General features: G+C 38.2%; 1 protein-coding gene across 1 annotated transcript in view; it reads left to right on the top strand.

Moving 5' to 3' along the window:
• Positions 1 to 302: 302 nt before the first annotated feature.
• LOC140158247 (uncharacterized) overlaps positions 303 to 21,174 on the top strand; it is a 28,317-nt gene continuing 7,445 nt past the window's right edge. Inside the window, exons 1-4 of the mRNA XM_072181361.1 lie at positions 303 to 537; positions 10,649 to 10,762; positions 17,689 to 17,847; positions 20,441 to 20,574. Of these exons, the coding sequence (XP_072037462.1) occupies positions 445 to 537; positions 10,649 to 10,762; positions 17,689 to 17,847; positions 20,441 to 20,574 (500 nt within the window). The 5' untranslated portion in view covers positions 303 to 444. The remainder of the gene's footprint in view (positions 538 to 10,648; positions 10,763 to 17,688; positions 17,848 to 20,440; positions 20,575 to 21,174) is intronic.

Genomic DNA, 21,174 nt, shown 5'->3' with positions numbered 1-21,174 from the left:
TTAATAGCGCGGCATAGGCCGAATGCCAATTTTTTTAATTCGCACAGAGTAACCGTGTGCGATTTAGGATTTTTTCGCTAAATCTACTGAAGATAGCACAGAATCTCATCCCGATTCATTGCATCTTTTTACTCTAAAGTAACATTTTCTCACAAGCTACGAAAGACGAAAGGGCTACTAAATGCAAAAGCTGATGTATGATGGTGGCAGAAGTTCGCAGAACATTTTGAATGACCCTCGTATATTGCGTGATAAATCTGCATATTGTTGATTGTTTGTAGTACGGTGCAGTTAGACAAATGTTTTGTATAGGAATTCACTGAATAAGCCTCAAGGAAATTATATAAAAAAAATTAAGTTTCACACTAGCAAACTTATTATTTTTGACATTATACAAATTTCGTCTTGTATCTGACCACTGTGTGGCAGTCCGAGTGCAGAATAATGGACACCAATATAAGAAAACAACTGCTTGTAAAATATAATGCACCAGCTTGGATGGAATCTCTGCAAAATATTCCTACTCATAGGATTAAGGTAAGTACAAATAATGTAACAAGAAAAATCTTATAATTTAAAATGTTTAAAATTAGCAAATACATTTAACTGGTTTTAGTTTGAGGTTCATGGACTGTGTCTAGGAAGATATTTCATTCAAAATCCGCTGATGAGGTGTTTTTTTGTGCAGACTTTACAAGAACATAAACATGAACATAAACATAAACCTGCTATGGAAATGGCATGCACTTGTTCATTGAAATAAAGCAAAAAAAAAAATGTTTATTCGTGCGCATCGTTGTTGTTTTTTTCACAGGTTTTCATGGCGGCAACGGTCGGCATTCATGAGGAATAATGGTTTCCTTTGATGAATTTTCATGATTAATGACGTGACCCGACACGTATATGTCGTGTTCATCATGATAATTATAATAATCCAATGAACCTGAACCTCTATTATTATAGGTATAGACGGGTGTTTATGTTATGTAAAGTCTGCACAAAAAGTAATGCAGCTGTTATAGATACGCCGCACACCGACATCGCCCGGTTAATAATAGTCTCGGTCCCAGCCGGTTTGTGCTCCTTCGTCACTAAACAAACCAGACGGAGGAACACAAACCGGCTGGGACCGAGACAAGGTTAATAATAGACTACTCCGTAGTCCACTTGCCCATTTTGCATACTCTGGATATTGTATTTAAGCTTAAAACTCTGATTTAATTAATGTGTGCACAATTAATAGATTTTCACATCTGATCAGTCACCCTACTCCCTCTGTTTGTTAGCTTCCCAAGTGGACTACTGACATTGCCGTGCGGTTAAAATTTTAACACGGGACTCTATGGAGAGTTAGGCCAATTTCTGGCCTAACTAAAAATGGCCATGATGTAATGCATCTTTAAATGGATCTGCCTTGTGATTGGTCGCCCATACCTCGCTATGGTTTAAATCGTCTGGGCCCGCGCCATTACCATTAACTACACCGTAAACAACTGTCTGTGGTATTTGCGGCGCTTTTGTGTTGACGCGAAAGTTAATCTCTCATCAAACATCTAGCGCGTACTTGTGGTTAATGGACTGATAAACAAGTATGCTTGACAGTGTGTTTTTAGAGAGCAAAGTCCAGGGGGTAAAGTTCTGCTTACAATTCAAAGTTCATAGTCGAAATTTCGGGGTTCGCTATCAATAAACTGGTAGATTCCAAAATCAGAATTGTTCAATATTAAAGTGAGCCGTTATAATTATGCAAGATAATGTTGCATTCAATTACTTTTATTGTCACTAATCGTCTGATATTTTTAACTCTTCATGACCATTTTACTATTGAATACTTTAATATTAATAAACATCAGTATAATTTTGAGTTCAACGAAATGGGTTCATCATGACTAATAATAACATATTTTTAATAAAATTCGACTATGGCATAGTCTAGGTTAATAATTACATTATACAGCAGAGACACTGAAATGAATACCCGGGACACAGTGTCATCGCCCCGATATCTTCATGGCAGAAATCGCCATGGTAGGTTGAATCCACAGCCACGCTTGGTCATTTTGTTCCGACCTTTGAGACGCATAATGATTCGAGGGACCTGACTAAGGCTACTGACAATAGCCGGGTAATTGATTTCTCTAGTGTGTGAGTAAGCTTGTATACGACATTGAGGTCAATGGTCATCGACTTTTATACTGCTTCCACGGGAATAGTGAGTGCATTTATAGCCTGCGCGCTGTAGTCCATACAGGACCAACGCAATATTAAATTAGAATTTTGGTCAGTTTTTGAGTCAAGACGCACGGCCTTTTCTCAAGACGTATAAGACCAGATCTGGTTTCTTGAGACGAAATCATTTTCGGGAGATATTCATCATTTTCTACCCCGGTATCCGAAGATTTTCGTCTGATATCAAAATCGTGCATAGCAATTCACGTGTATCGATCCCGGGTATTATCTCTGCTGCACCAAGTAATTACTAGCCAGGCGATGTCGGTGTGCGGGATCGATACACGTGAATGTGCTATGCACGATTTTGATATTCAGACGATAAATCTTTGGATACCGGGGTAGAAAATGATAACTATCTCCCGTAATGATTTAGTCTAAAGAAGCCAGATTTTGTTCCTTGCACTTGAATATATGTGTTCAACGGATATGATAGTCGTTAGCTAACGTCTTGAGAAAGAAGCGTGCGTCTTGAACTCAAAAACTGACAAAAATATTCTGATTTTATATGTGCCGAATAGCGCAGCGTAGGCTAGCTACACTCACTCCCGTGGTGGCAGTCTAAAAGTAGATGACCATTGACCTCATCATGGCGTATACATGCTCACTCACACACAGAGAGGTCAAAAACCAGGCTTAGTCGGATGTCCCTCGGCTCATTATGCGTCTCAAAGGTCGGAACAAAATGGCCATGCGTGGCTATGGTATCAACCTACCATGGCGATTTCAGCCATGAAGATATCGGGGCGATGACACTGTGCGCCGATAGCTTCAGAACTATTATTTGTATTCACAATGTTTTGGCATAGAACAAAGGATGGTGTACCATGATTGACGCGCATTTTGATACCACATTTGTCCAATTTCGTTCAATATTAAGAACACAGCAGTGCAGGGGCTATTTTAACGTGCCTCCTGGCACGTTTGTGCAGTGAGATTAAAATTCCGTGCAGTGAGAATTAAAAATCCGTGCTTAAAATATTTCAATATTTTTATTGGTTCATGCAATCATTCTCCCCCATGTTGACGCCCGTATGTGAGTTTCTGACAAAATTAACCTCATATTTGGCCATTTTATCCTACCTGAAATGTACGCCCATGCAAAAAAAGGAGAGTGAGATTAACCCAATTTTTAGCTCATTTTAGCATTAAAATGCTTTTTTTTTTTTGCTTTGCTCAGGTCAGCAGACCGGCTTCGTAATTTTTATCCCTTTGAAAATTTATTTTTTCATCTCGAACTTCTTCAAAAACAGAGATTATGGTTCCATCCTTTCTAAATTATATAAATTATCAATATGAGAGCTGGGGAAGCTCTACGGTCCGATGCCTTGAAAAGGCCTAAATGTAAAAACTAGTGAGCTTGGGGCTCTACACCCTAAGCCCCCGCCAGGGGCTTTGATACACGACTCCACCAATGGGATCTAAGGACCCACCCCATCCCGTTTGAGCTCGCAACATTGATAAACTGCCAATAAAAAATAGTCATATAATCCCATTTTGTTGGGCCTTCTGCCAAGTTGCTTATTTCTAATTCAATATTAGGGTGAATTTTTTGTGAAAGTGGAAGAGTATTTTGTACTCATTTCGTGGGTGTTCTTTCTGTTTTCAAAAAGTAACAAAATAAGAGCAAACAAGAGTATTTTGCAGTTTTGTTTGTAGATAAGGCTTAACGTTGCTTTATAACTCAAGAGTGTCAAGTGTCCAATCTGGTAATTAATACGGTCAAAAATGAGTCGCTTAAATGAGTGATGTTGTAAAAATCTCCAAAACTCGAAGGAGGAAACTCCCCTATAACCAGGGGCGTAGCCAGGTTTTATTTTTGGAGGCTGATTTTGAAAAATGGGACTTTTTGGACCTTTTCTCAAATTTTGGACTTTTTTGACCAAGAAAGTAAAGAACCTGAATTTTTCGCTCGCTACGCTCGCAAATGGGCAAATTTTGATCTTCTTGGACAGAAAAAGCATAAAAAACATGGTTTTTTTTATCCCTACGCTCGCAAATTGGACCTTTTTGGCCTTTGGTGATTTTTTTTTTTTTTTTTTGGGGGGCTATCCTGCCTACACCCCTGCCCCCAACACCCCCTCCCCGCAAGCTTGTTGCCGTTGGTTGATCACCAAGACTTTACATCGCCAACGTGCAGTGACTTTTTTCATCTAAAATAGCCCCTGCAGCAGTGTTTAGAAAGAAACATACCCGAATTTAAAAATTGCAGCTATTTGTATTGATTTGTAGTCAGCGCGAAGGTAAGGGTGAGGTCAGTGCGTACTGCAGGGTGTCACAGAATGATTTATGCCGGGAAAGATGGAATTTTTTAGGTATGAACGGCATTGTTGGACGTTCTAGTAGAAGTTAGAGAGGCGTATAACGCTGGTTTATAATAATCTTATAATACAATGTAAATTAATGGATGAAAATGACAAAAAAATATAAAGATAATCATTGTAGTCAAACAATTTCGAGCCAAATATTGTTATCTAAAACAAGAAATGTCTTTAAAAAAGACGGCGCAGTGAATGAAGAAAACATGTTGGATTTCACATTCACTGAGAGGACCTTTGGCTTAAAAATGAGCTTTTAGAAACGACACTGTAAAAAGGAGAATTATGTTTGTTTCCTTTATTTTATTTTGTCTTAAAAACCCACAATGAGGGCACAAATTAATTTATATGCTGAGTACTTAGTTCATTTCTTGGTAGGCCTATACTTAATAACATATGATGACATTTACTTAAAATGAAGAACATATTCTCAAGTTTGTACTTAACATAAATGAGTTAAAAAGTTGTATGCATTTGAGCCTTTAATAAGGCCTAGGAATGATTATAAACAATACTGTGGTATGGGGTAATAGCAATTCCTCATTGATAGCATGTGTTACGTTCACTGCCGGCTTATCTTCTTAATAAAACTATGAAATCACACCATCAGGCGAAGTTTTACCATAATTCTTAGACTAGTTAGAGTCCTTTTATTCCTCTCTCCATCCTCTCTCCTCTTTTTTTCCAATTCCTTCCACTCCATAGTTTTACGACATCACGGTCGGACATTACATTCAAAAGTCAATTACAATAATAAAATACATTCGTAATCATGGCGCTACGCAAATCTGCGGACATAGCGCGCCACGCCGCGTACTAGTTTGAGCGCATATTGCAGTTAATCGCGCATTGATAACATTACCACATGACACTCCCCGAACTCCTATATGATTGTGTCAATCATCTCAAAAATGCACATTTAAATCGCGTTAAATTTACATCTTTTTGTGTGCATAAATATAATTTCATGCATACATTTGTTTTTAATGCACGTTTTAATTCATTTTATAAAATATTCTCCAAACGTACATTTGCCATAAATACAAATAAAATTTATGTGATAAATTTCTTCTCCAATAATCTCACACAAGTTTCCATCTCTCCAAAACATAATGAATTAAGTTATACATGTCCATGTTTATATGAAATGTCGCTTGACTAATTGCGCACTATAGCTGCAATACCAAACGCTTGTCCAGAAATTTAAATTCATCATGAAATCCTGATCAATACGCACATTTTGTGATAAAATCTTATTTTAAACACAACAGTTTTTTGACGACCATATTATATTAAAATGCTTTATCCCTTCATTTCAATTTTTAAAGAAATGTCGACTCGATTGACTTGCGCACTACTGCTGCAAAAACGCTCGTCGCTTATTACAACAATCCAATAAAAATCTTACACACATTTTTGTACTCTGGCTCAACTTTTTGCATGTGAAATAATAATGCACACATTTGTCCATGTGCATGATAATACTAAATTAAAACAATATAATGTTTCATTGCTGTTTATCTTTGTTTTTAAACGCAATTATGCTTTACACAACAAAACATTTTTGAATGCCACAAAGATTGACGTGCATTATGTAAGCTTAGGCCTACATCTCTACTAAACATGATGTATACAACATTTAATTTTGATGTGCATACACATTTCGTTGTACGTACCTTTCATTTGTGCACGTACATTTGCAATATTTATATTATACTTGCTTCACTATCGCACAATCCTCGTTTAAATTTTATAATATATTACTGATCATTTTCATCTGTGAAAATATAAACATCTCTTGATTGTCTTCAAGTAAAAAGGCCAACAGTCAAAATATCATACCAAATGTCTGGTCATTTAGCAAGGAATCCAAGCAGGCTAGAACCTGAAGACAGCCTCTCGTAATCCATTTTCCACATCACTCTGCCACACCGATGCGTAGATCATGTAGACAACACTGCCACTGATGAAAACACGATTCACCTGTCTTTTTCCAGAAGAACACAAATCAGCAATATATTCCAACGATGAAAATGTATTAATGTGCATCAAATCTCACAGTTCTGGTATTTGAACGGAATTGATGATGATACAGTCACGAAGCTACTCTGTTTTCTTCTCTTCTTTCTTCTGTAGCGAAGCTATCTGTGACGCTCTCTTCTTTCTTCCAATCCGCGGGCTTCCAATACAACAGTTCTGCGTCCTCTTCTTTCTTCTTATGGCTAGCTCACTGAAGGTTTCTTCTTCAAAGCTGAACTAGTCTTTAGCGACTTTGAGACCTTCTTTGTCGATTTTCAAGTTTCTTTCTTCGAAAACTTTGTTGATGTTTTCTTTGGTAATTTTCCAGTTTCTTTCTTCGAAAACTTCGTTGATATTTTCTTTGGTAATTTTCCAGTTTCTTTCTTCGAAAACTTCGTTGATGTTTTCTTGGTGATTTCTTTGAGTCTTTCTTAGGCTATTTCTTGGAAATGGCGTACCTGTAGATTTACTTTTTCCGCTGCCACCATGTTACGTTCACTGCCGGCTTATCTTCTTAATAAAACTATGAAATCACACCATCAGGCGAAGTTTTACCATAATTCTTAGACTAGTTAGAGTCCTTTTATTCCTCTCTCCATCCTCTCTCCTCTTTTTTTCCAATTCCTTCCACTCCATAGTTTTACGACATCACGGTCGGACATTACATTCAAAAGTCAATTACAATAATAAAATACATTCGTAATCATGGCGCTACGCAAATCTGCGGACATAGCGCGCCACGCCGCGTACTAGTTTGAGCGCATATTGCAGTTAATCGCGCATTGATAACATTACCACATGACAGCATGGATAGTGTCTAAGTCTGATGACGAGTCTTCAGGTTCATATTGTGGTTTGGATATACCATTGACTGACATCGGGTATGGCCATTGCTTTCAATTTTGCGATGAATAGTTATATCATTTTATGAACCAATTACAGGTAGGCCTATTTCTGGAAAGCATTAAGAACAGAGATTAAACTGACCAAAATTCGAAATCAATATTCAGGGTGTACTAGACGATATACAGTGTGTAAAATGAACTTTTAAGGAACATGTGGTATATTTTTCTTTTCAGGAATATTTTCTCAATCTGAGGACCACAAAATCAAACAGAGCTTGAATTGAAAAAGCCAACCAGAAATATACTTTATTTTGGGTGCGATGTTTGCTTCTATGTATACAGGGTGATCAAAATTTACTTCATTAACAGACCTAATTATTTATTCAAAAGGTTTAATTAGTGCTAATTAGCTGCTTAAACTGCTTTCAGTCATAAATACTCATTCCAAACCAGAGAATACAATATCTCTTTGTCACTTTTAGACTACACTTGCAATTCTGATAATTGACTGTTTTACATAGACCCCTATGAGGGGTGTAAGTATTCATTTTGAAAATATCATTATCATTTCATTTGTTCAAGAAAAATGTCACGCCGTCAGTCTTTTGGGAGTCTCAACTTATAACCGCATGGTCCTTTACACTGCACCATTAGGCCTATCAATTTAATATCCAGACCGAATAGGCTATTTAGTAATAAATAAAGCAACTTGAAACAAAATTATCACTTTCGTAAAAACAAAATAGTATGGTCCACAACACAGAAGTCCTAAACAAACTGTAGGCCGAAACAACGGCCGAAAATTGCATAAAATAGCTGACATGTACCGCAATATCAAAAACTGCATTTGGTACATTTTACAGGTTCACTTTACCATGCTTACAGCACGGTGTGTCAATTGCGGGAAAATCCGTCAAGGTGTCCCGAAGAATAATCATTTACAGTTGAGTCACGGTCACCGGCCATCTCGTTTGCATATCCATATTAAACTACAGCGCCTCTAATGACGTGCATGTACTGTTACTGTGCGACTGAACAACCTTTGTTTATTACTTTAGACAGATCAGCACGCTGTGATTGGATGTACTATGTAAATAAGGGAGTGTTCATAAATACTTTGGTGGGGGGGCTGGAAAATATTTTTTCATGTCGAAAATTTTTTAACCCCCCTCTTCGCGTGAACCCAAAACTTTTTGACCCCCTCTTAATGGACCTAAAACTTTTTGACCCCCCCTCATATTAGGTTCAAAACTATTTTGACCCCCCCTCATTTGTACACTATTTTCGCCCATGATGGGGATGAAAATGCCCGGTGAAAATGCCTAGGCTTTATTGTGACAATGTGCACATACAGCGTGCAAACGTTTTGTATTTTACACTATTTTGGCCCATGATCAGGGTGAATTTGGGTGGAAAAGGGTTCCTTGCCCTATTCTTTTCCTTTGCCCTCCAGATTTTATCTTTCATTTTTCATTCATCTTTGTCATGGGGGCACTTTCCCCACTTGCCCCCTGGCTACGCTACTGCCGAAATGGGGTATTTTGCTATTTGCTGGGCCAGTTCGTGTGATCGCGAAGCGCAAAATTTTGCAATTTTACCCTATTTGGGCCCAAAACATGGTGCTTTTCGATGTGCTAAAAAAGTTGCATAGGGCAGTTATTGGGGTTTTTTTCTCCTACTAGGATCTTTAGGGGGATGTCCCCCATGGAAAAATTAGGGGGTGGAAACGTGTACCCCGGTTCTACAAGATTCCTCCGTCTATAATTGTAAAGCAACATGATTTAGTTGATAATAAATTAATAATCTGTACTGCATGAAACATTATTGTAAAAATTGTCAACACTAAAGAAGAACAAAGTTATTGCAGTCTTTTGGTGATTAAAAGAGCAGATCAGAAGGAACTGACACAAACCTCAAAATTAAGTTATAGACAACAAGACAATTTTTAACACTTCATACTTATATTGAATGACTTTTCAAAATACATAAAGGACCTGATCAAATACCCTTATCTGGAATTAACTTTTGTTCTGGTTTTAGGGGAACATTTGCGCGCGTAGCGCGCGAAAAAAAATTTCAGGTTATTTTATCTTTTTGCTTCGGGACTATTGTTGCTACAGTTTTTACCCCCCCCCCTCTACGTGCCCAAAAACTTTTAACCCCCCTGTTCATACACACAAAACTTTTTAACCCCCCTCTTCAGAACTCCTAAAATTTTATGCCCCCCCTACATATTTTCCAGCCCCCCCTACCAAAGTATTTATGAACACTCCCTAAGTAAGTTGTTGTTGTAATGGTAACACACCATACTTTGGTAACACGAAACTTCACCCATCCCATCCACATGTAATGACACGTGATACAGTTTTTGAAAGCTAACTCCCCAGGCTAAATCCATATTCCTCCGCCGGCAAAAATATAGCCCATGATAAAATTAATCATCATTAGTTATAATTATTTTCTTCAAATGTGGTTGTCGGGTTCAGTATACCACAATTAATACAACAATAAAACAATTCCCACCAGATAATTACTTGATATGTATACTTTCTCAATCTAAACCTGAGGTATAATATGGTTTCAGATCTAAACCAAAATCAGTACCACTGACGTCATCTCTGTCTACCAACCAAGTTATCAAAATTTTTCTATGGCATATGCAAGGTATTCTACCGGGGCAATACACTAGGATAAATTATTACTTGTGCTGTGATAGTTGCCATCTGCGACGTGATTGGAAATTATGCACATTTACAGAAACATAGGCCTACGTTTAAACTGTTAAAATACATCACGCATTTTGACTATAAACTCATCTATACCATTTTACTAGAAATGTACTATCTCCAAGGACGCTACGACCAACTCAACGAACTCATGCATATGCAAACGAGCCCAATCCTATGCTAAATCAGGGGTGTGAGAGTAGAAATTGACAGGACGCATGCTCAGCTAATGCTTGTAGCTAATATTCCTCATGCAAGGAGCCCAGGTTGAGTGTGTTGTTGAAAATCATTGCATTAAAAAACACTTCTTTCAATGAAATCGCATATAAAATCAATGAATACACAACCAAAATTCTACAAAAGTCAATCTTTATATTAATAAAGCTACCGATGTGTACGAAAAACTTCAGTGGTACAAAATGCCTTTCACATTCAAAAATTTCAGTATAGTAACACCCAGCCAATTCAGAATTAATGCAGCACTGCTGCAAAAACACGTTTTATAATGCAGGCGGCCATTGAAAACACTCCAATCGAGCGATGGTATTTACCAGGGGTTCCTGACGGTTTTGAGGTCTATATAAAGCGGGAAGATTTGACTGGAAATGTGCTTTCTGGAAATAAGGTAAGATAATTGTGACACAATAACAACAACCACCACAACAACAACAACAACAACAACAACAATAACAATAATAATAATAATAATAATAATAATAATAATAACAACAACAATAACAATAATAATAATTAAAAGAACCACTAAACGCGAAATGTGGATATCCAACTAGTTTGCCCCGCAGGGCTACAAAGAAGCACCAACCGCGAAATAATCGCGATATCCAACAAGCTTAAACTATAAATTAGCCCCCGAAAGAGGGCAGGGGTTGAAGAATGACATGTATGTACATGATCCACCAGTGGAGCTTCTGCGACCCCTACGCAGAACTTCCGATAGTGGATTATCTGCGCACGGTGGACGCAAGGAATCCACAGTCGGATTTTCTGCGCACGTGCACTGAAAATCCCCTCCGTATATAGTTCCGGTGGAGTAATTCTGCGCACGGTCGCAGGGAATCCACGGACGGATTTTCGGCGCACGTGCTCAGAAACTCCCCTCCGTATATAGCTCCGGTGGAGTAATTCTGCGCACGGTCGCAGGGAATCCACGGACGGACTTTCGGCGCACGTGCGCAGAAACTCGCCTCCGTATATAGCTCCGGTGGAGTAATTCTGCGCACGGTCGCAGGGAATCCACGGACGGATTTTCGGCGCACGTTTTTAATCATCTCATGAATTGTTATGATTTAATAGTATTAAATGGTATAAAGTAAGAAATATTATTTTAGGGCCTATATGTTTAGAGTCAGTTCTGCGCATCAAGTTTCATGTTTAAAAAACATGTTTAAAAAAATAACTTAGAAAGTAAGAAATATTATATATATTTTTAGAGTCAGAACGGTGGAGTTTTTCTGCGCACGGTCGCAGGACTTTCCGTGCGCAGAACTCCCCTCCACCGGAGCTATATACGGGGGAGTTTCTGCGCACGTGCGCCGAAAGTCCGTCCGTGGATTCCCTGCGACCGTGCGCAGAATTACTCCACCGGAGCTATATACGGAGGGGAGTTTCTGAGCACGTGCGCCGAAAATCCGTCCGTGGATTCCCTGCGACCGTGCGCAGAATTACTCAACTGCGCCCGTGCACCGAAAGTCCGACTGTGGATTCCCTGCGACCGTGCGCAGAAAAACTCCACCGTTCTGACTCTAAAAATATATATAATATTTCTTACTTTCTAAGTTATTTTTTCAAACATGTTTTTTAAACATGAAACTTGATGCGCAGAACTGACTCTAAACATATAGGCCTAGGCCCTAAAATAATATTCCCTGCGACCGTGCGCAGAATTACTCCACCGGAGCTATATACGGAGGGGAGTTTCTGCGCACGTGCGCCGAAAGTCCGTCCGTGGATTCCCTGCGACCGTGCGCAGAATTACTCCACCGGAGCTATATACGGAGGGGAGTTTCTGAGCACGTGCGCCGAAAATCCGTCCGTGGATTCCCTGCGACCGTGCGCAGAATTACTCCACCGGAACTATATACGGAGGGGAGTTTCTGAGCACGTGCGCCGAAAATCCGTCCGTGGATTCCCTGCGACCGTGCGCAGAATTACTCCACCGGAACTATATACGGAGGGGATTTTCAGTGCACGTGCGCAGAAAATCCAACTGTGGATTCCTTGCGTCCACCGTGCGCAGATAATCCACTATCGGAAGTTCTGCGTAGGGGTCGCAGAAGCTCCACTGGTGGATAGCTTACATAAATCAGAATGAGGGAAATTATGGGGTGAAAAGTAAAAAAAAAGTAGGGTTAGGGTTTAGGGATAGGTTTAGGGTTTAAGGTTAGGGTTTAGGGTTAGGGTTAGGGCAGTGATAGTAGTAGTGCTGTGCTTCATGTTTATATGTTTATACTACATGTACTACTGTATGCAACTGAATCCTTACAATCAGTCTATATGAGACTGAATATACGGCAGTAAATAGCGACCCCTGTTTTACATTAAGGTTACTCTTGCTTTCTTGTTGGGCAATGTTACATTAAGGTTACACTTGGTCAATGTTACATTAAGGTTACTCTTGCTTTCTTGCCCTGCGGGCCCCTTAATATATTGGGGTCCCACTTAGAGTGTTTAGTCGTCGTATGGGAGTCGCCGGCCCTGCGGCCTTGATGCTTTTTGTTGATACTGGGCCCCAGTATCAACAAAAAACATCCAAGGCCGCAGGGCCGCAGGGCCGGCAAGCCCGAGGCTGGCGACTCCCGACATACGACGACTAAACACTTGAAGTGGGACCCCAATATAAGGGCCCCGCAGGGCAAATAAGTAAGAGTAACTTTAAGGGTGACGGGCTGTCTCTGCTAGGTTTCATACTTTCTACTTTTTTAAAAACTTTTTACCCCATAATCCCTCATTCTTCAGGCCCTGCCCTCTATCGAGGGCTTATTTATAGTTTAAGCTTGTTTGCCATTGTTTTCGGAGCAACATTGTTTCTTTGTAAGCCTGCGGAGCAACCTTGAACAATATTGTCTTTGAGCAATATTGTCTTTGAGTTAACGCCCCGTAGCCACCCACCACAGCTAGCCCCATATCATAGAGAAATTCTTAGAGAGGGCTTTGATCAAGATAACTTCAAACCTGATTTCCGATTACATAACAAACTGAATTAAAAACCGAAACGGCTTGCTACAAAGTTTCTAACAAAGACAAAGATATCGATAACTATCGATAATATCGTCACTCAAGAGCTTAGGCAGGTTAATAGTAGGTATGTCACAGTGGCTGCACAATAATTCTGTCATACTGTGCACGCATACATAACAGTGAATCAAAAAGCGCGCGGATCAAAGTTGGCCAATTTTTGAAAACATACATGTCAAAAACGATTTCCTCGTTATGTTTCATTGATCACAATAATTTGTCTTTTTAATATATGGTAGGTGAAACATTTCCTAAATCACTATCAACTCCGCCGAAATTAAACACTGCCTAGTTTAAGAGTTAAGACCTGTTTTATGAATTTTTTAGATCGTCCATAAATCAATAAATATAGGTCTCTCGAAATAGAGGACCTAGTACCACCGGTCTGAAATACCAGTGTTTGTTATCATGTATTTTTTTTCCTTGGACAATGAGTGAAACACTTCCCTATACCAATTGAAAACTCGGTGCACTTAGGCAATTAACTGCAGTTTCTTTATTCAACATCACAGCAGGTTCATATTTGATAAAATCATGCTGTATGAATAAAACATAAATAAAACATTGAAAAAAGTAAAAATTACATATGCCTAATTAACATAAGAATGGCATAAATATATAATTAGATGTAATTAGCTAATTTGCATAATTAATGACTTTTTGTGTATTTTTTTTTACCAAATGAAAGAACTTTGGGTACTTATGTGTGCAAAAAAAACCGCATCCTCATATCATGTACGGTTCTCTGTTGGCATTATTTTTGCATATTAATTAGCTGGACTTTAGCTTTTATTTGTCTGCAGATTGGTCAAAATGGCTAAAATTGTATATTTGGTGGATTTATTACATTTATTCGAGGAGAGATTTTTAATCTTGTTTTCTTTAACGAAGTCCGGAAAGATATGCAATTAATCTGTGATACTTAAATCAATGCTACCTTTTCAAGTAAGTGTCCGAATAAGCATTACAAATCCCAAAAATTACCATTTTGCCATTTATAGCAATTTGTGGCAGGTTTTCACCCGATTTCCGGGTATCTTCAAGTTGACGTTACATCACTTTGCATTATCCGATTTTAATTCTGTTTTTTGTTTTTTGAAGCATTCATAACGATGATTCAATTAAAAGCGTCAAATAACATGTTTCTGCTGCGCTTATTTTTGGGGTGATATACCTATTAATAGGAAACCACGTGACCAAAACCAAACCAAAACTAAAACTCAATATTTGAAATGACCGAGTGTCATCCAGTTATGGTCAAAGCAAAAATGGATCATAAAATCCGCAAATAGATTCATCAGGATTGTCCATTAAAATTATATTAAAATGTTCTCAAACAAATCCAAATAAAGGTGATGTTAACATACCTCAATGACGTTTCGTGCTGTAACACAGCACTTTCTCAAATTGAATGACCAGCTTTGTGTTATCCGAACTCTCATGGACAGAAAAGATAAAGTAGTAACCGAGGAAAAAGACAGAGAGTTTGAGGAGTCAAAAATAAAGGAAGCCCTTACGCGTTGCGGCTACCCGGAGTGGGCCTTTAAAAAGGTTCAGGAGCCAAGTAAGCCAAAAGTCACTGACCAATCTCAAACCACCAAAAGTCGTGGCTTTGTGTGCCTCCCTTATAAGCAGGGCTTGTCGGAAAAGACTAGAAGAATTTTCAAAAAACACGGCTACCAAGCGAACTTTAAACCACACAAAACGCTTAGAAATCACCTGGTGCATCCCAAAGATAAACGGGATACCAAAACAACAGCAGATTGCGTGTACGAAATTCCCTGCCTAGGTTGCCCCAAATCCTACATCGGAGAGACTTCGAGACTTTTCGGTACAAGGATGAAAGAACATAAAACTGAATCGGACCTGGCATCAGAAAAACCATATACCAGGGTCCAAAGGAAAACATCTGTCGCCAGCGCCCCTAAGAAATCCGCTCTCACGGACCATGTCGCCGAGGACAATCATGTGATAGGCTGGGAAGAAGCCAAAATAAGAGACATTGAAACTAACAGAAAAAGGAGACACATCAAAGAATCAATATGGATAAGGAAAAGGGGGCAGGCAAATACTCTCAACAGGGATTGTGGGAACTACTTCCTTCCGCACATCTATGATCAGTTATTGACAGCACCACCTACGTCAGCTACCAACAGGAAGCAGCCGACGTCAAAGGTCAAAGCTGGTCATTCAATTTGAGAAAGTGCTGTGTTACAGCACGAAACGTCATTGAGGTATGTTAACATCACCTTTATTTGGATTTGTTTGAGAACATTTTAATATAATGGATCATAAAATGTTTAAGGACATTGGTTTACGTGATTTCCGGAACACGCAGACTATGACCAATCAGGTAGTTGGATCATTTTGGTGCTGTGCTGAAATGGCACTATGATGTGAAATTCTTTACATACTTTTAAAAACACTTATTCACCCCGGTAGCCAAGCACCAATATGTCTGATTATTGCAGATTGATAATTTTTATCACGCGAAGACACGAATAAAAACACACAGACAAAATATGGCGACATACTGGAAGGTTAAATGCGGCGTCAAATGTTTTCTATACTTCAAATACTGCATGCATTTCATACCTTACACCAGTCACGCATTTCCTTCGCATTATTGACAGCAAGTTCTAATTTCGACATTACTATTGCAAAAAATAATTCCCATGTTCTTTGAAAAAACAAATCCGTCCGTCATTTCATAAACCGGATCGTTTTCGCCCTGATGTATTGGGAGCGCGCTATACTCTCATTAAACAGGCAAAGTTCGCAAAACTAACGGCGTCATTATTCGCCAAACTTAATTAACATGATCATGGGGTCGAATATGGATTATTCATAGCGGATCGAAAAGTAGTCTACCAACAAGATTTGTCATAGGTCCGCGTTGCTACAGTGCAACAGAGCATTAATGCCCAAAATTTAAAAGCTATATAATTTATGAACAATATACACTACACATAAAAAATACTACTACATGGGATTTTCAACATATAAGAATCCTAACAATCAAGTACCAACATGCACAGTTTTGTCCTTATATCACTTTTGGGTTTTTAACAAAATGTTATCAAACCTCTACTGTGATTGGCAGCTGCATAAGGCATCTCTTTGATAGCTGATAATGCCCAGCCATTCAGCAAGTTGCTACTAAATGGCCTTGATAGGCTTGAATGAGCACTGTCATCTGACAAAACCATCACACTCAAGGACCTGGTCATTCCATAATGCTGCAGGGAACACAGTACTTTGACAATAGGATGAAAGACTCATTATTGATTAGGCGCGGATTTTAAAAGAACAGCTCCTGTGCGTGTATAGCCAAAAATTGGAATAGAATGTTTGGAATTTTGTAACTAAAATACTAAATGCATTTTGCAAAATGTGCTCTGACAAATCTATAAAGCATTTCATTAGCTTTAATTTGACATATTGCTTGACATGTTTGGAATTATGGTAAATCATAAAAAAATATTTATTATCGCAAATTAATTAATCAATATTATGTCCATGAATTAAAAAAATAAATACAAATATGCAATTTCTCTCTGACAGAATTGTAGGATTTGACAAGAGTCAATCTTTCCTGTAAGTTTGATTTTTATAACATATTTACTTTTGACGAAAAAAAAATAAATTCATTTTTTTCATACATTTCTTTTTATTATGCTAGTTATATGAAAATGAACGAAAACGTGTCAAATTTTGCAACCTTATTAAAGATCAGAGTTTGATAAAAAACTATGCTTTTTATAATAATTCAATAGTGTCAGCCAGGGCAGCGGAAAATAAATTCCTTTCTGGGAACGTGAACTGCTGTTTGAAATATTTTCTGCGAGCACGGAGTCGGAGCGCGAGTAAGAACGGGTAGGGTCCAGGGCCGAAGCCCCAGCGGGGGTCCAGGCAGGGGCCAGCCGTTGTACGACTAACAAGCAGGTTGCAAAAATTTATACCAAACATCTGAATATTCAAATATGAAAAAAAAATTCTAAAAAAACATGACCTTATTTTTCAGATTTTTGGGTGGGTAAATATTTTCGGCATGTTGCGAAGCTCACCAAGTCAACTTAATTTATGAAAACAGATAACTTGTTTAAAAAGAATAATGATCTAAGACCGTTAATTTATTTACGAAATTAGATCTACTTTTTGAGAAAATTAGCGCTATAGACGAATCCAAATCCACGCATTCCTACTGACTAGCAGCCCTTAGGGTAACCTCCATCCACCAGCTTTGCGTTTTTTCATTATTTTGATTTATATTTCATTACATTATTTTGTATCCAGGTGAGATTGTTCGAGTTTGCCTTCGGGGAGGCAATACAACATGATTGCACGTCAATCTGCAGTGCTGGACGAACACAATCCAATGAGATGCGAACAATGGCAATCATGGCTAGTTCATTGGGGATGTCAGCTCATATTGTTGTATTCGATGCCGAAAAGGTATAGGCCTACAAGGGTTACATAGAGTTAAGGGGTACTACACCCATTGCATTTTTTGCATTTTTTTTGCATTTTGTGAAGAAATGAGAAAAAAAATTGGACAAAGTAGTATGCAAAATGAAGGGGCAAATCTTCTCGTTCTATTGGTGGCATCGGTATCAATGTAGCTTATATGCTTTTACAGGTAGAAGCCAAAAGGTGGTACATCACCGATGTTTTAAATTCACTTCATTTTGGAAAGCTTACTATCAACGGATTTCGTTAAAATTTTGGATACATGTTGCTAACACATTAGAGAAATAATGTTGATATGTAAAATGGGAATAAGTGGTTCTTGATGACTTCATGAACTTGGTGATTTTCAGTGCTCCACACCTATCAACAAACGAACTGGTTAAAATGCTTGTATTTTCAATGTTGAGCTATATTTTGTTTTTTTAACGAGCGACATTATTTCACTGAAACCTAATTAAGCCATTGGTAAAAAGTTTCCACAACCAAACTACAGTTATGTTGAAAAAAAAATGCATTTCTCTTTACCTATATACCATCAGATTAGGTAGTTTTTCATAAGCTTCATTTTTGTGATTTTGGTACCAATTTTACCTAAATGTGTCCAATCCATTTCAACTAGACAATCTAAATTGTACTCACCATTTACATCCATTCCCATGAAATGTTATTATGTCCATCATAGCATTATATATCCTGTAAAAGACACACTAGACCAAATATAAAAATTTATGCCTCATTATAGCAATGTTGATAAATCACATGTATTTCAAAATGGATGCCTAAATTTGACCTCAACCAGATAACCTATAACCTGACCTATGATGACCTATAGCTTTATAGAAATCTTTTTTCCAAACAACACATGATGGAGGCTATACAGTATTCAATTTGCTATACCATTCATGTGGAAGATATATTTAGCGTACATCACTAAACACAGTTAATAGATAGTATAACAAAAGATACAATTTATTCTATTCAAGTACTACTTGAATAGAATCAATTATGTCTTGTTATAAGGCACACATGCTGAGTTACTCCCATGGTAACAGCCTAACAGGTAAACAAAAAAGTATATAGGGCAAAAATTATATACTAAAATTATTTAAAAGCACTTTGTAGGTAGAGATATTTTATAAGTTCAGGGCATGAGATGATGAACATATTTATGTACTTCATACATTTGCAAGAAAAAAAAGAAGAGGGGTACTGATGAAAATCAGGGTATTATATACCCCCTTAAAGTTGATCATATTACTTTAAAACTTGGTCAATTGCTGGAAATGAGTGCGCCTTTACGTTTACCACACCAAGGATTAACAATACAATTATGTGCTTACTATCGAGCGCTTTTGAAAACATGAAATTGTACCAAGGTCCCGGGGGGGTCACTCACTACTTGACTTGCTACGCACCCGTGTCCAAGAAAAGCGTCTAAAAGGGTATGTTTTCCACCACACAGCGGCGTCGACGTCTTTTTGAAAAAGGGGTACTTTTTTAGAAGGCATCGCCATTTAGGGGTCCTTTTTCAGCCAAATCCTTAGACGTTTAGGGTTAGTAATATTATTGTTTGAGTGAGTTTGCACTAATTTGATCAAAATCACCACTTTTTAATTGATTCTTGCTACTTTTGTGCATGCTTGGTTCAGTATCTATATGTCTGCAACATCAAAAAGACCCCTTGGGTATCAAATTAGCTCATTTCCCTGTTTACGCCACTTAGGGTATCAATATAGATATTTCCAAGTTGACGCCATTTAGGGTATGGTTTTTGCATGTACTACGCCATTTAGGGTAGGATTTTGCATGTGTTTCGCCATTAAGGGGTGCAATTTAGTTATGTGAAAATTCGCCATTAAGGGTGCATTTCAGAGGTGTTCGGATGCGGGTGGGAGGCACTTTTGTGTGAGAGTGACCCCCCCCCGGGACCAAGGTCCGGCGCTTTACAAACTGAGCTAGTGGGGTTGAGACACAAATTTGCAGGTTAATTACCTGTTCCTAAATTACTATGCGTACGGTATCGATGATTTGCTCAAAATGTTTTACACTTTTGTGGATGGGGCATTTCATGTTTGCATGTTTTAAAAGCACTTGAGTTTTTACGGTATAAGCAATTTGACTTCAAGTTAGCTGAAGTTCAAGCATACTGCTACGATGCGTTTTCCACACAGTGGCATAGCTGCCAGGGGCTGCACACCACTAAACGGACAGCTGAATGGACAGGAAAGCTGGGCTAACAACCCCGCGAACAACACAACAACCCTTGGAATAAACCTGAATTGGCCTGGAGGCCAAGAAAACTTTTAAGTGGACTTGAGAAGACTCGGGTGGGAATGAGTGGATAAGCCTTTACACCTATATAGATGCACATGATAGCCTATGCTGTCCTGATGCTGAGACGATCCGGTTTTTAAAAGATTTCAGCTTTAAAAAACGGAATTAGTTGGGCATAAATGAACAGGGAGCATACTGGAAACTAGCAGTTTATGGGGGGAGAGGGAGGGGGAATCCAAATTTGCCAGAAATCTTACAATTATTGTTAATTATATTAATACGCAATCTGTCATACTATATATAGGAAAATAACGAAGGCAATAATCTACTACTGTGTATGTCCGGTGCTCATCGATACTTGATGCCTAATAATGTTGACAAATCAGACGTGGACAAAGATGTTTGGACAAGAGTGAAAATGTTGGCAGAGCAAATAAGGTACGATAAACTACTACGAGGCCTGCATGGTAAAAATGATGGCAGTGTGCCCCAAAATTTACCTATTGCGCTTTGCTTTCTGCCATTTTAAAGTATAGGCTATATCAAGAAACAAATTCAACGACCTTAGGCAAAAAAAAAATTGTTTGCAAAAAAAAAAATTGTTTGGTTGCCCTTCCAAGACAAAAATTTGGAGAGTCGGTAGATCGATCCTTTTTTCATGGGCTCTTCCTCCATTTTCCCTACAGTTTGAAAATTTGAGTATAGGCTATATAAAGAAACAAATTCAACGACCTTAGGCAAAAAAAAATAATTGTTTGCAAAAAAAAAATTGTTTGGTTGCCCTTTCAAGACAAAAATTTGGAGGGTCGGTAGATCGATCCTTTTTTTCATGGGCTCTTCCTCCATTTTCCCTACAGTTTAAAAATTTGAGTATAGGCTATATCAAGAAACAAATTCAACGACCTTAGGCACAAAAAAAATAATTGTTTGCAAAAAAAAAAATTGTTTGGTTGCCCTTCCAAGACAAAAATTTGGAGGGTCCGTAGATCGATCCTTTTTTTTCATGGGCTCTTCCTCCATTTTCCCTACAGTTTGAAA

The sequence above is a fragment of the Amphiura filiformis genome, chromosome 8 (genome assembly GCF_039555335.1).
Source record: "Amphiura filiformis chromosome 8, Afil_fr2py, whole genome shotgun sequence".
In the NCBI taxonomy this organism is placed as follows: Eukaryota; Metazoa; Echinodermata; class Ophiuroidea; order Amphilepidida; family Amphiuridae; genus Amphiura; species Amphiura filiformis.
This window is presented reverse-complemented; position numbering and strand designations above follow the sequence as displayed.